The 15659-nt window shown below is 45.3% G+C and overlaps 1 protein-coding gene across 9 annotated transcripts in view; it reads right to left on the bottom strand.

The window, feature by feature from the left end:
• Window positions 1–10090, bottom strand: part of DNM3 (dynamin 3) — a 186643-nt gene extending 176553 nt beyond the window's left edge. For all 9 annotated transcript variants that reach the window (XM_042804531.1, XM_042804487.1, XM_042804492.1 and 6 more), the window contains exon 1: window positions 9905–10090. In XM_042804531.1, the coding sequence (XP_042660465.1) occupies window positions 9905–10050 (146 nt within the window). In that variant the 5' untranslated portion in view covers window positions 10051–10090. The remainder of the gene's footprint in view (window positions 1–9904) is intronic.
• Between the last annotated feature and the right edge of the window lie 5569 nt (window positions 10091–15659).

Below are 15659 nucleotides of genomic sequence, written 5' to 3'. Positions count from 1 at the left end.
TTAGTGTTTAATTCAAGTCCTCTAATGAAGTTTGGTCTCAGTTTGCTGTAAGCATTCTTTCAACTCCTTCAACTGAGAGATCATTTTAATTAACCTGCTGACTCAAAACAAGAGTAGTAAGTACACATTGCAGCCCATGCAGTTTGGGCATGTCTTTAGGGGTGAGAAACTGAATATCCAGACATCCTTGGGCTGTTAGCTATCTCTTCCTTTCAAGCAGGATGGATAATCTTGAGAAGCCATTTTCCAGCCCAGCTGTGTCCTTCATCACCATTACTGAATTACTGGAACTGAACAGCTAAAGCAGGGACCTCCCCAGTTACCCCAGCCATCACTTTCAGGTAAACATACAAGTTGAATCAAAAATAATAAAAAAAAATATAATAAATCTTGACACTCTTACACAGAACTACAATGCTTAGGCACCACTAGGGCAAGAAAACAAAGTTTGAGATTTGCAGAAGACCAGAGACAGATCAGGCTTAAAAACCAGTGTCATTTTACTTCTCTCATATCTTCAGGATGCTTTCTTTAAGTAGCAGCAGCATTTCTGCTCAACAAGCAGCCAGAAATTATAACCTCTCCCCCATTAAAATAAACATTATAGGGCTATGAGAAAAATCAGTGCCAAAAATTACTCGAGTCCCAGTGATGAAGTCTTCCATTAAACATGACGAGTCAACAAGTTCAACAAGGGGACATTTGAACAGTAGTCTAAGGCAGCGCAGACCACTATTAGTGCCCCAAATCTAATGCAATATTTTGACAGCAGTGAGAATACCCCTCACATTACATTTCTGCACAGAAAAAAGCAAGTCCATGCACTGAAGCAAGGAAAGAAAATGCACTACTTAATACTAGGAAAAAAAAAAAAAAGAAATCTTTTACATGAAAGAAAGTTTTGAAATCTCAATAATGTTTATAGGACTGAAAACTTGCCAGGCAAACCCACAAAAGTGGTAAGATGAACAGTGCTCTGTTTGCAGTGATTATGCTTGGGCTGTAGGCTTGCTGTATTAACAGATCGGGAAGCTGCCAATGTGCAGTCCCGTCGGCAAGCCACTGTATGCACGATGCATCTGTCCTCCCTGGCAGGCATCCAAAACTTTGCTGCATCACCCTAATTCTATTTGTGAAAATGCCCTTTTTCCTCTCTCTTTTAAGATTTTACAAAAGCTTCTGCTATTTCCTGCCCAATGGTGCCCTCCATCAATTCCAACTGGGGGTTGGGAGGGGAAGAAACCACAAAACACAAAAAAATCCCCAATTCCCAGAATTTTTGTGTCAAAAAGAATAAAGCAGATTTTGCAGGACAACTGTATTTTCCCTAATCAGATATGTTTGCTCTGAGGAAAGGACTAATTTGCATAGGATGTTGGTGCACAAAAGCCCATCCATTCTCAGGATGAATACTAATGCAGCAAGATTTTGTATCTCAGTACAAGAAATGAAAAACAAAAATTCTTTACCTACTTTAAATTGTTGTCAGTGCTCTAAACAAGTTGTTTGGGTTTTTTTTTTTAATCACAGCTGTCATACTATTAACAATGTTTCTTTAGAAATTATTTGAGTAAAAAGTTTTCCTCTATAATATAATCAGATATAAACAGGAAAAAAAAAATCTGATTGAAAGGATCAGAAAGAAAACATGCTCTCAACACTGCAGGCATATCAGCTATATGAAGCTAACTACTATATAATTACTTGCATTTAGCAAATAATTCATGTCTGCATACGCTGTCATGACAAAACTTTTAGATATTGCAAATTTCAATGATGTCATCAAAAACCCAGACAAAATAAGCTCCTGCCCTTCCTCTCAAATCACACTGTCCTGAACTCAGATCCATCAATACAGACTTTTTTAAGCAGTGATAAAGCATACAGTCAGCTATACCACATCCTAGTCAAGTCCAAAAACTTTGCCTCTTCAGAAGCATTGTGAAAATACATTTACCTCTTTTGTGGTGGACAAGGTGTCAAACTGTATAATTACCTTCCTTGGTACAATACAAGCCATTTCAGATTATTTTGCAAAACTAGAATGTAACTGGATTCAATTCTTCTACTCCCTTCAGAATGTATACACAATGAGAACTGCAATATAAAGGCAGCCTGGATTTGTAGACAGAAAGACAACTACAGAAGAAAGGGGGAAAGGGGAATTTTTCCAAAACAAGTGATCCAAGTCTCTCAAACAACTCTCCAGCCATTTTATCCTTTTTACCTGCCCATTTATCCTGCTTTGAGCCTGTAGCATGTGCAAACAAACATTGTCCATGACAATGTAAAGTCTGTTTAGCCAAATATTGAAATTTAGTACCAACCATGATCTCCCATCTCTCCAGAAACCGAATTATTACAATGAGAAAACGTTATACTAAAAGTCTGACCAAAACACTATTTTATGCTGCTACTTCCCAGAATGCTAACAAAGTCATAATGCTGGAGGTCTCAGCCCAGACTCCTAAGGCTTTCCAGATTATTTCCCAGATCTGACGGATGCTGGGAATCTTCTGTCTATATTTGTTTAGCACCTGAACAAACTAACAGGTGAGCATGCAAGAGCACAACACTGCATCTGATGGATTACAATAAAACTTCTTCAGCAGCTTCCAGCTTGGCTGCTGAATAGATCTGGAGCATAGCCCAATTCATCCACTGCCATGCAGCAGAGGCTAGAGCTGTTTTACCGTGGCTCTCGTGCTTGCCACACAGAGCCCTGCCTATTCTCTGAAGGTGAGTTACACAGAGACCATTTTAGAGCATCCTCTATAGCTAAGCACCATTGAATACATATCTACCTTTTCAGGCATCTGCACTGTACACAGTAAACAAAGTACTGAGTGCTTAAGGTTACTCTAGCTTTAATTGTATCATCTATGAGGGTGGAAACCTCGCTGTATTACAGAAAATAGTCTATCTCCTGTATATCCAAAGAATGAAATCTTGGTGATTTTCCACGGGAACTAGGATGCAGAAATACCATGCTAGGTATTGAGTTAAAAGCATAACTTCCACATACAAATTATAAAAGCTGACATTATCACTAGGCACTTCAGTTGAAAATCTCTCTTATCTACAGCTACAGTCTCCTTTGCATCCCAGAGGCTATCACAGACAACAGTACTTGGCAGTACATCAAAGCCCAGCACGCAGCTAAATAGGATTTTGCTCCTCTCTAGTTCAATAATGCTGCCTTGTTCATCTCAATGCAACTTGCTGAAGAAAAAGATGCAAGGTCACAGTTAAATAATGCTCATTTCCTGTTCTCAGCATATTTACACTACAGGCTTTACACTGCAGACACACAGCATTAAAAGGATTCCCGGTAGCCAGTTACACACAAGCACAGCAAACAAGGGGAGTTCACAGGCTCCTATGTACTAGAAGAACTTATTTTGAAATGCAGTGTTTTTTAAAAAAAAAAAAAAAAAAAGAAAAAAAAAAACATAACAAAACAAACAAAGGAAAACAACCAACCAAACAAAAAAAAAACCACCAAACCCTACCACAACAGAAAAAGCAAAAATGGCTTCTGCCCCCCTGTGCTTGCAATCTAGGCAGACATTCTTTAAGAAATGCATAAATACTTAGAACAACATCATCAATTTGCTCTCTGATCAACTGACAGCAAACCACAAACACTATTTCTCTAAACAACTAAGCTGTAAGAGGTGCAAACTAAACACCAGCAAGTGTCCCTTTCTGGGAAGAAGAAACACTGCCACATCTCAGCTGTTCAAAGCAGAATCCAATACTCAGTTTTGGTGCCATATAGACATCTAAAGCAGCCATCACACAAAGCAGAAAAATGCACAGCAGAAAGTTTTAGACTACAATCACAGGTATCCCACACTGATTTTAAGATTATATGCTAACCTCTTTCTTTAGAAATAGAAGCAACTTAAAAATCAAAGGAATGAAAAGCTAAATCCTACATACTTCTCTACTACAGTCCATAACAACACCACTCCCTATGTTTACAGGTGAATGTCCAAACAATCATATGGTTAACATCTATTTATCTAAACTAGAAAGGCTTGTTTTCTGTTTCATCTACAAAGGTAAATAATATAAGCTTGAAACATTAGCAGGAGCAATGCCCATCAAGAAAGAGCAAGACAACAAAGATGCTCGTTATTTGTTGATTTCAACACTAAAAAAATCCCAAGTGCAGGCTCCTTCCTGGAGGAACATTATACAAGAGCCTAGAGAGTCAGACAATCTGTTAAGTTTTCAGAAGTGTCTCTGTATTAAGAATCAGGAAAGTGAAGTGGATACCTATGGTCTGAAAAAAAAAAAAAAAAAACAAAAACCCAAACACGAAAAAAACACCCCAAAAAACCCACCACACAAACCTCTTACTATATGTCTATTCACCTTTTAAAATGACGAGAGGTGTGCAGTCACCTTCAGTACCTTGATGCGACTGGAAGTTCAACCCAGCTGCCACTAAATTTGTAGCACTGATTTCTCAGAAGGCACTCAAGACCAGACTGGGGTTTTTTGAGGGTTGCTTTTTGCAGGGTTTTGAGGTTTTTCTGACATCTAGGTCTCAGACTTCAAATACTAAACTTGTGTTCGTTAAACCACTACAATACCCTAATCACACATAGTATGCCAAAGTTGTAGTAAGACCATATACATGCGTATTCTCACAGGTACACTTTACAGAAGTGTTGTTACTTATTGATTTAGCATCTCTGTAAACCGCCTGATACACTGAACTTAAATGCCAGAATATAGGTCAGGGCTCCCTGTACTATACCTCATTACACAGCATAGCTTTCCTTAAAATAGAAGAAATCTTTTAATTGGTAAAATTTAAACACCAGAAATAAAAAACAGATCTTCAAAGCAATTTTAGAGGAAAACTTTTACTTTACATGTGAGGGGGGAAAAAAAAAAAAAAATATCAGCACATTTGTTTGCCTGTCTGTGTTTAACTACATATTTGCTTTACTTTGCATATATCAATTCTCAAGACTTGACATAAAAACGAACTTAAAATCCACAAGGGAGCTGCATTTAAGGACAAAACTAGGCCATCTATATCCCATCTAAACGGCCAAGTTTGTTCTGCAACTTCTAAATATAAAACTGAAATTGGGGAAAAAACCTCAATGAGCCACTGTCTCCTTCACTGCTGTTTCTATTTAATGGAATACCTAGGAACAATTTTTGTTTTCAGTGCACCAGAGTATTTTGATAACTGGACTAATACACTCAATATAACTGTACAATGGCTTAATTAGTCAGGAAAAGGAGTGGCCGATTCTCATTTCCAGAAGATCCTTATATTAAAAAAGAATACACAGCACCACATTTCAGTTTGTATCTCCAACTGCTTAGCTTTTTCATGCCCGTTTCACAAAAGAGGAGAGTTTTCTGTAAAAAAAGGTTTTCTGTTAATGACTAGGAACTAAAAGAATAAAATAGTTAAAATTGGTGCAGCTATATCTCCCCTAGGAAGCACACAATCTAAATACGTGTCTACTTTCTCCAAAGAAATTTCTCTGCTTCAAGAGCCAGATTTAAAGTCCTTTCTCTTCCCCTAATGACTCAACACAGTCTTTTCACAACCGCCATCTCAAGCAAAAAAGAATGAGCTGAGTGCACAAGGAATCATAATTTTTTAAAAAATTAGTACATATGTCATAATAAATAGCTACACAACACACAGTGACTGTAAGATTATCAAAAGCATCTCAGATCAAAAAGCTGTAAAGCTGTATTACAAAACCAGACCTCAGGCTCTTAAAATCAAAGTGCTTGTTTGATTATGACTGACAGGCTTACAATCAAGAGTTCACATCTCTTATAAAACAATTATTTGGCCACATGCAGTTTATATTATAGCAAGCAGGGAAGGAAGTAAAGAGTTTTCAGATTTGAAATCTAATTATTACTTTCTTGCTATTTGTAAGAATAAAATAAAGTTCTGACTCAAATCTGGAGAAAGAGGCCTTGACAAGCTAGCTTGTCATCTGTGTCCTTAGATATCTTAAGAGCCCATTTGGATATATGAAATAATAGAAAATGCTTTCTCTCTAAATACAGTTTCCAAGGATTGCTTCCTGACATTAGTTTTCTTTTAAGTAACGCTATTATTATCAAAAGCAAGAAGTTCAAAAAGCACAAAAAACATAAGGTCATGGTCCTGTATTCATCTGTCTCAAAGGAGTAAGACAGGCACTTCACCTGATCTCCCACTGGCAACCTGTTGGTATGAGATGTTTCACTCCCCTTGGCATTTTTGAATCTCTCTCCCACCAATTTCTACCAGAAGATTGCGCTAGGTCCTTTGATTCAAACACTGGGTCAGTACTTTAAGAGCACATATAATTCTGTTACAAAGAGAAGCAGGTAAGGAGAACATTTGCTCTCCAGACAATACCATTTCCTTAAACACATGCCATGAGCTCCAGTTAGAAACCCATGAAGGTCTATCCCATAAATAGAAATGATTGTTGTCCTCAGGTGCTCTCTGGAATCTCTGTTCCATCTAAATATAACCAGAGTCCTAAGAGGAAACCCTTCAAACACAGTCTTTGATTACCAAAAGAAGAGGTCTCCTTACCTACAGAGGAGCAGTAAGTGAAGAGCAAACTCTCCAAATACTATTTGGCTTAGCATCTGCTAAAGTAACAACAATGGCTACATTGGGAGATTTGACACCGCCCCACTCCAGCCTTGTTCCAATCCAACCTACAATGACCCAAGTAGTTCTGGGTATTGCACAATACCTGGACCAGGCAAACATACAGAATTCATCCTCCCTCAACACCAGTGCTGATGCAGATCAAACACGCAAACTAATCCAAACATATTCACTGACTGTTGTGATTAAAGATGCTGTGTGCACCTAAACACGGCTTGGTGCTATCCTGGGGGCAATGATGGATGCATGTCACTGAGCAGCTTCAGAAATAACAGGACTTGGATCCCACTTCCAGAACCATCTGCCAGCCTACAGAACTGTGCCAGAGCCAGATCCCTCACAACCCTTCTGAAAAACGATGGCAATGCCTAAATTAGATGGTGGGTAATGCAGTATAGCCCAACGTGCTTCCTGGGCAGTCCAGGAGTTCCATAAAGAGGCTCCAACTCCCATACCATCTGCAAGGTAGAAAAGAGGTTTCCTCTCTCCAAGGGGGGGGGGGGGGGGGGGGGGGGGGGGGGGGGGGGGGGGGGGGGGGGCAGGGAAGTCATCCTTGCACAACCAAAGACCCCACAAAATACTGAAACAGGCACAATGGTCTAGTGGCTACAGGCAGAAAAGAATAACAATCTGATCCCAGAGTTAAGAACGTTTCCAACCTCACTAGAGCTCCACTGACAAATACTCAGGTTATCAACCAACAGCATGTTTGTAGCAAGATCCTGCCCTCCACGGGGAGGACAGCATGCTTTCCTCTTAGCAATTACAGCTACTCCTGAAGAGAGGAGATCTTAAATGCCTCTCTGAAGGTTAAGAGTTCAAAATCCAGTAAAGATTCATGTGGTAAATAAAAAAAAAAAAAAAACAAAAAAAACACAACAAAACAACACCCCCCCCAACCCACAAAAAACAAAATGCCCAAACAAAAAACCATGAGAATTAACACTCAAATTTCAGAGCAATGCTAGGCCTATTTTATTTTGATGTGAATTTAAAAGCTCTGTTACTATTAGTTAATGTCCACCCTGTGGTTAATCACACATCATGCAATATACCACCAACAGTAAAAAACGAGTGCAAGATGTCTCTAAGACAAGATGTGCTACCTCTGTAAACCATATTAAGACAGAGGTGGACGTAACAAACTACTACTTGCAGAGAGCAGCTTTATTATCCTGTAAAAACAGGAATGTCCTACGACTTACTAAAAAGAGCCATAGATCATTTTGCCTGCCAATCTGACAAGCAAAATGCTTTTCTGATCTCCTGGATATTTATTAATCTGGTTCTGAGGGTTCACAATCAAGTTCTCACAGTTTATCAAATCCACATCTGCTGACCACACATACTCACTCAGACTGGAGGAAAGTCATGAGTAAAACGTAGTTGCTTAAGTCTCACAGAATAGGTTTGAAGTAAGGCATTTTAATGTCACATTTGCAATAAACTTCAAGCTTGCAAGTAGGGAGGTATTACAGATCAGCTGATACTGTATGTCAAGAAGTTAATACATAAAACAACGTGGAACTCTGAGACAGGGTTGAAAGAATCCAAATTCCAGATCCCATGTGACAGAGACACCCTGGCGCTTCACAGTAGTCTGTAAACTCTTTTCTGAAGAGACTCTCTTGCAGTGTCCACAGGCTGCATGGTGAATAACTATGTGGGTGAAAAAAAAATCATTGCCCTTAGCTTTTCTTCATAATTCTTCCTAGAAATGCCCATGTCTCACCCGTGCAGCTGGTTCCAGCCTCTTGTCCAAACAGGCCAAATTAGCACAAACTGCTCATTGTCACCTTTTACTCCAGCCAGGCACATCCAGGCAGCAGGAGCGGGAGTACACTGCACTCAAAGGAAAAGCTCCACCTGCAGACCAGATGGAGCAGATGCCTCTGGCCGGGGAGCAATAACAAACATCTGAGAGCAGTAACCTCTTCCATCAGCACAGCTGGATCCAGAGAAAGACATCAGCCCACAGCCCACCACACTCAGCCCCGATCCCAGGTGGGTGCCACCCCAGACAAGGCTTTGCCACAGAGACCAAAATAGCCTTCTTGACAAGATAGATGAAGATGCCTTTCTGCCTCAGCACATGCGCTTCGTGGACACACAGACCAAAAAGGCAAAAGGTTACAAAGATATGTTTTAAAGATATGTTTAAAGAAAGCTGTAATAATTTGATGGCCAATAGTGATTTCTGAGGACCTCACTTGTGCTTTCTAAACTTGAGACTGACAGTACTGTCAACATCAGTAGTTAGCTGCAGCCTTCAACTAGAAAGAAGAGGAAGAATTGACATTTAACACAGTAAGAGTAAATTCTGAAGCGGAGATAAAGAACACCTGTGTAGTGTTTTTATTCTGTATATCAAGAGCTACTGCAGCCTGACATGTGGCCAGGTTGTGGAGAGACACAGCATTTAATATTACCTTTAATTAAGATCTCCACACATGAAAGTTTCCCAATTTTTGACATACAACAGTACTTTTGATCTTGTATGCAGACGAACGATTGCAGCTACGCTCTGAGAACACCACCTCCCTCCAGGAGCTCACACGCTATTTGCGGCAAACGCAGCAGGAACTTTATGAAACAGCACGTGAAGTTCATGTTTACCTCGGGAGATCTTCAGAGACACAGTTTGTCTGTCGAAAGGACCACCTGAAACATTAGGCTTCCCCTTTCTTCTTCCAGTTTTGTTTTTTTTTTTTTTTTTTTTTTAGAAAAGATGCTAATAGCCGCATAGGCAGTAGGACAGCACAAAGTGTAGGCAACGCTTTGAGATCCGTTAACCGGCCAGACCCAGAACCGTAAATGGGATTCGGGGTTTTAAACACCTTCCCCAGACAGCCGTTAACCCTCGCACCGTGCAGACGAACGCGCTCACACCGGAGTTGCGGCGGCTTCCCCGCAGCACGCAAACCAAGGACGCTCCCGTGCCAGGGCCCGCCTCGCCGCCCCCGCGGCACCGGGGGACGCACCGAGCCCCCCCACACACACACACCCCCCCCGCGGCTCGTACATCCCCACTCGCCACCGGCCTCCCCCCGCCGCTACGGGGGCGCGGCGCTGAGGGGAGTGGGGGGGGGAGGAGGAAGGAAGAAAGAGGGTGTGGGGGCGCGCGCGGCGACCGTTGGAGGGGGGGGGAGAAATAACCGTTAGGAGCGGCGCGCGCAGCCGGCGCGGGGAGGGATGCTCTGGGGGGGGGGGGGGGGTGTCCCCGAGCATCAGCCGCCTCACCTGGAGACGCAGTTCTCCAGCACGGAGCTCTTGCCGGCGCTCTGCCCGCCCACCACCGCGATCTGCGGCAGGTCGAGCAAGCAGCTCTGGCCCAGCGCCGCGAAGGCGTCCTGCAGCCGGTTGACGAGCGGGATGAGCCCCTCCATCCCGCCGCCGCCTCCTCCTCTCCACCCGCCGCCGCTGACAGGTAACGGCCGGCGCAGTGCGCATGCGTCCCGCTCCCGGGTCTGGGGGCGGGGTCTCGGCGGGAAGGCCACGCCCCCCCCCGTCCGGTGCGGGGCGCCAGGGACGACCCCCGGGAGGCCGCGGCGGTGCCTCAGGTCCGTCTTGCTCTTTCTGCAGCGGCCCCTCCGCCATCCGGCACCGTCCAGGGAGCATCCCCGGGGGCCTCCCGGCAGCCTAGAGCTCGCCCGCTACCCACCACTCGGCTGGGCTCGTCCCCGCACCTGGACAAGCCGGGCTCGGTGCTGGCACCCTTGGGCATGAGGATCAGCCTTCACCCAGGTCCACACATCAACCCCCGGAGACCGCCATGCCACCCCTCACCCCCAAAAGCCCCAACCAGCCACCCCATCCCACCAGCAGAAGGGGCTGCAATGTCACGTGTGTGTCCCCGAGCCCCCAGTGCAGGGCTGTGCCGTCCTCCGGCACCCACGGGAGGCCTGCATCTGCGCCTCCTTTATGACTTTGGCACCAAACTGGGAGCAGGGCCAAACTGGGAGCATGCGGAAGAGCCGAGTCCCGCTTTGCCAGCTTGGGACCTGGCTTCAGCACTTCTCAAGCTGCCGAGCAGGGTATTTTGGAGCAGTCCCAGCGTCTCGATTCCTCACGATGGGAACAGGAGCAGCAGGAACCACGGATCCGTCCCCGCAGCACATGAGGGGCCCTGGCAAACGGCAGCGATGCTCAGCCACGGGCAGGAACGCTGCCAGGGTCAGGGCAGGCCCGAGAAGCCGGGTCCAGCAGGGCTGGTAGCAGGTGGGTAGCTCAGGGACAGGCTGGGAAGCGGTAACAAGGTCCGAGCCACGTCACTGCAGTGGGTTCAATTAAAAATGCACACTGAGGCTGAGCTAAAAGCATGGGCAAACAACAGAGATGAGATTTATCTGTGATTACTGGCAGCAGCGACAACACAAAAATATCCAAAACAGAGGCTTTGGAGTCCTACAGCCATAAAAGTTATCCTCTGTATTAAACTAGACACCAGCCTCACTCAGCGTGAAAAGCAAAACAAAAGGGAACTGTGAACATCCTGCAGGCTGACAGATACTAACAATCTGGAAGATTATCAAAACTTCTTGGCCAGAGCTCTCAATAATTCTGAAAAAATTGCTCTCTACAACAGACTACTTCCTAACCCTGGAAACAAATGAACGGTTTGCTTTCACTCCGGATAGAAACTTTTTATATTGGCATAATGCAGAGATGACTTCTCTAGCAGTGGTTTTGCCACTGCAGTTAGATCGCTTCCCCATCATCACAACCTCTGGGAAAGCCTTGTGATCATTTTTATCTAGATGGGACCTAGAGGTTATTGATATAATTATGCCAATTAGCAGCCTGATTATTTTTTTCCCCACTCTTGAGCTAGTGGGCTATGCCAGGAGGCACTGGAGTAGCTGCCTGGCCTGATTCCAGTTCATCGGTTTTTACAGAGACTGGAAGTCGGGAATAACAGTAATGCGTTCTGGCCAAATCCACCCCATCTGAGGACCAGAGCACTTGGTGCTTCCCCAGTGAAGTAATTAAGATCAGTAGAAGAGCAGCCTGGCAATAGGATCACATCTCCACAGGAGACAAAGGAAGATTTAAAAAGACACTATTCCTCGGGAGCAACACTATGTACACCTTCAAATTGATAACCTAGGGATCTGTCCTTTCCATTAGGTCTTTAAATTGCATCTTTGTTTTCTTCCACAATTAAAAAAATAAATAAATAAGAAAACATTGATGATTAAGGAAAAGTTGGAGTTCTCTGCCAAGCCTGGGAGGTTTCCAAACCAAATTTTTTGTCTGTTGAAGCTGAGTTAAAGCTGTTAAGTAACCACACTCAGACTGTGACTCCAACACTTACAAAAATCCACTCTCCTTCTCCAAAAGAAGCCATAAGTATAAATGTCCCACCTCCTGAAAAAAAGCATGAACATTTTCATTATGCATGCCTGTGTTATCGCAAGAGTGTTCGTTTTCCCAACAACTCCAAGAGAGCAGTGAAGAGAGGAAGAGCACCCAAGCGTATCTTCAGGTCTCCGCTTTTTATAACTGACTTCCCCAGGCAACTTGTTCCAATCCCGCACGGAGCCCAGCCTGACTTTTTGCATTTGTTGAGATTCAGAGTGGCTTAATTAAAAAAAACAGGAGTAGCACTAACAGAAACCATTACAAAGCTTCTTGTAATGGATAACCCTGAAAAAAACCCAACAAATAAACAAACAAAACAACAAACCAGTGCCAGAGGGCCAGGAAAGAAAATGTTTTCCTGAGGAGTACCAGGTGTGATCCCCAGGAGCACAGAGCTGTGTTGCTTGCTGGTTAGCCAGCTAAACACTCTCTATTTTTACCCTGAGCACAGTTGTGCCCCACGATATTTATTATTTCTTTTTGCCATGTGACAGGCTTGGCAAGGGGAGAAGACCTTTGCTGACCACCTCTCCCCAGCACTGTGGGAAGGGTGCCCTGCTCCCCAAGGTGGCACTCTGCCAGCATGGTCTGCTCCCTTCCAGATGTCACCAGCTCCAGCACAGCCTGCCTGGGGCCCCTAGCCCTGCCAAAGCCTCCAGTGCATTTCAGATCAAACCTATGGACAGCAAGTTCGTCCTGCCCTGACTTCTAGAAAAATGTATGGCAAATAGTCTGGCTTCAGGGTGCAGCTGTATCATTTGAGCCTGCAGAATTACCCACAGACACTTCTTCCTAACCAGGCAGCATGACGTTAAAACTGAGGACATTTGGATCAGGTCCCCAGGCTACTTTATAAACACACACACCAGTGCAATTCCCTTCATGAAATTGGGTTATATATAAACTACCAGAGAGGAGATTTGCAGATGCCTGCAGTGAAGAGCCAGGCACACTGCCCTGCCAGGAGAGCAGGCAGGACCCTGGGGGGAGCAAAGCACAGACAAGGCTGCATCCTCCCCCCAGGAAGCATTTAGAAGAGGTAGGCTCCTTCACGCATGATGATCTTCTCTCCAGGGACCTCTCTCACCTCCTTCTTGCTTCAGATACAAGCCCAGAGTCTTGCAGATCTTCTCAGGCAGATGATCGGTGCAAAGCAGGAGGAGGTGTGGGCAAGGAGCCCCATACATGGGGGAGCTCTCAGGTTCTCAGCAGCACCTGGCTCCGCAGTGTTGGCATGAAGGTGCTGGTCAGCATTATGCCTGCGTATCTGCCAGGAGGAGAGCTCAGACCTCTGCAAAAGACAGAATTAAAGCCAGTGAAAGAAAGCCAGAGCAGCTGCAGCATTTTCCCCTGTAAAGAGGAGTTGCTTTCTGCCTCTCCCCTGCAGCCTGGGCACTGCTGACTCACAGATCACAGGACAGTGACACCCCAATGCCTGTCCTGTCCAGTGTGGTGGCCTCTCTCCTGTCTGGTGACCTCCAGCTACATCCTTTACTCGGGTGCATCCAGTTGCAGGGTAGAAAAAGGCCACCGTGCTGCATTGCAGCCCACAGAGATGTCTCCCTGCAGCCCTGAGCACCCCAGGAAAGAGCCATAGTCCCTCGCTGCAGCCTGGCAGCGTGCCTGCTTTCTTAGCCACATAGCCAGGCAAGCCAAGTGCTTCCCCAAGGGAAGATTTCAAGGACAAAACACTTCCCAGGCACTTCCACCCTCTGAGATGTGGCTCTTGCAGCCCTCACTGTGCTGTGGCCCTGCCGTGCCCCAGTGGCAGCAGCATCCCCAGCCAGCAGGGCCAGGCTCACCCCAGCAGAGCTCTTCCCAGCTGGAGAGAATCAGCCTCAGCACTCAGTCCCTGCAGCTTTTATTACTTCAAAATCTCTCCCAGCTGCTCGATGTGCTTTCAGCTGGTGACAGTATGTTCCCCATCCACCTTCCCCCTCTTTCCGAGAACCCAGCCACTTCTAGTTCTTCTGCAGAGCAGGGATCTGGGCTGTGACACCTGAGGAGGTTGCACCATACGGGGTGTATGTGTGGCACCCCACTGCTGCCTGCCTCATAGTATCACTGTCCTGCCTGCTGTCTGGTCACAGTCACTCTGGGCCAAAGAGCCTCCATGGCTGGGCATGACCAGCTGCATCCCTCTACCCAAGATCATGAAACCCAGGGCTGGTCCATCACCCATCAACTCCCAGTGCCTGGCTCACTGGAGCAGCAGATGCAGCATTTCAAGAGAGATTCAGACTTGACCAGACCAAAGCATCCCCCCCAGCTCACTACAACCTCATGCCTGAGCCATGCAGTGAGTTACGAGGCCATCTCTTTTTATGCTAGGAAATCCAGAAAGGAAAAATGTCAACATCTCAAAGCCAGTGGAGGTTGCTAAGTGACAGCAGTGCTTGTTTCTATCCTGCTGCTTACAGCATGCCTATGCTGGAAAGGAAGGAAGTGAGGAGTAAGGGACATAAACACGAGTATATTGCCAAAACACTCAACAGAAACAGTTGCCAAATGTATACATTAGCTGCATGTTTTGGCTGCCAGGAGAGAAATACTTACTACACATCAATTATTCCAGCCTTGGAGCATTTTACCTGCAGAGGATTTCAGGTATTTGCAGCACTCATGATTTTGCCAATTTTCCAGCTGAAATGTATTTCCAGACCAAACTTGTAGGGCTGTCAGTAGCTGCAACAGCTGCAATGAATTGAGATTTCATCCTTATGTTGTTTCTAATAGATGGCTTTTGTTTTTCCACCAGGATGTGGCATTATGCAGCGATTAGGAAGCACAACAGAAAGGCAGGACTGGACAAGGGAGGGATGAACGCAGCCTTTGTATGAGCTCCTGGGGAAGAAAGGAGGTGGTTTTGGTAAGATAAAGGGCACACACATAAACCTGTGTCATTGGAATTATGTTGAGAATTGAAAACTGAGTTAAAAAAAGACTAAATGCAGCACTGCTGATCCATTTGAGAAATTTGCCATCACTAAACTGGACGGATAATAGATACCTTTCAAAACAGTGCTTGTCAGAGAAGAGCTTTAGAAACTAACTGCACGGGGGCAGGCAGACTTCCACCTAGCTCAAGCTCCAGCCTTGTCTCTCCCATTGACCAGCGACCGTGCGCTGCCCTGAACACTCTGCAGCACAGAGGGGCGACTGGGTGCTGAGCATCGTACAGCGGGCATGTGCCCACGCTGCAATCCTTTATCTGAGGCAGGGAGCAGCCCAGCCCTGCTCTCCAGCGCCTGGGAACCATCAAAAGCACTTCTTTAAAAACAGCATCTGCTCCCTCCGTGTAGAAGCGGGCCAGCCCAGGGAGAAAGTAGGGCACAGATTTGTCCCTCAGTGTGAAGGGGAATAAGGCAGGGAGCATCTGAGAAGGGATCTGAACAGAGCAGTTTCCAAAGTAGAACCTGCTGGAAAATTAAAATATATCCACGGTCACTGATCAGAGGGCTGAGCTGCTGGTGGCACAGCTGCCCCGTCTCCTGCATCGGCTCAATGGCTGCAGTCCCCACTGGTTCAGGGGGTGAAAGCCAATGGGGGGGCCCTTTCCATGGCCCCTGTGGGGCTGGGGAACTGCAAACCCTTGGGCTCACACACCCGCTTGCTCAGCTTTCCGAACAAAGGA

This window comes from Tyto alba, unplaced genomic scaffold, assembly GCF_018691265.1.
Source record: "Tyto alba isolate M040663 unplaced genomic scaffold, T.alba_DEE_v4.0 Super-Scaffold_1000006, whole genome shotgun sequence".
In the NCBI taxonomy this organism is placed as follows: domain Eukaryota; kingdom Metazoa; phylum Chordata; class Aves; order Strigiformes; family Tytonidae; genus Tyto; species Tyto alba.
This window is presented reverse-complemented; position numbering and strand designations above follow the sequence as displayed.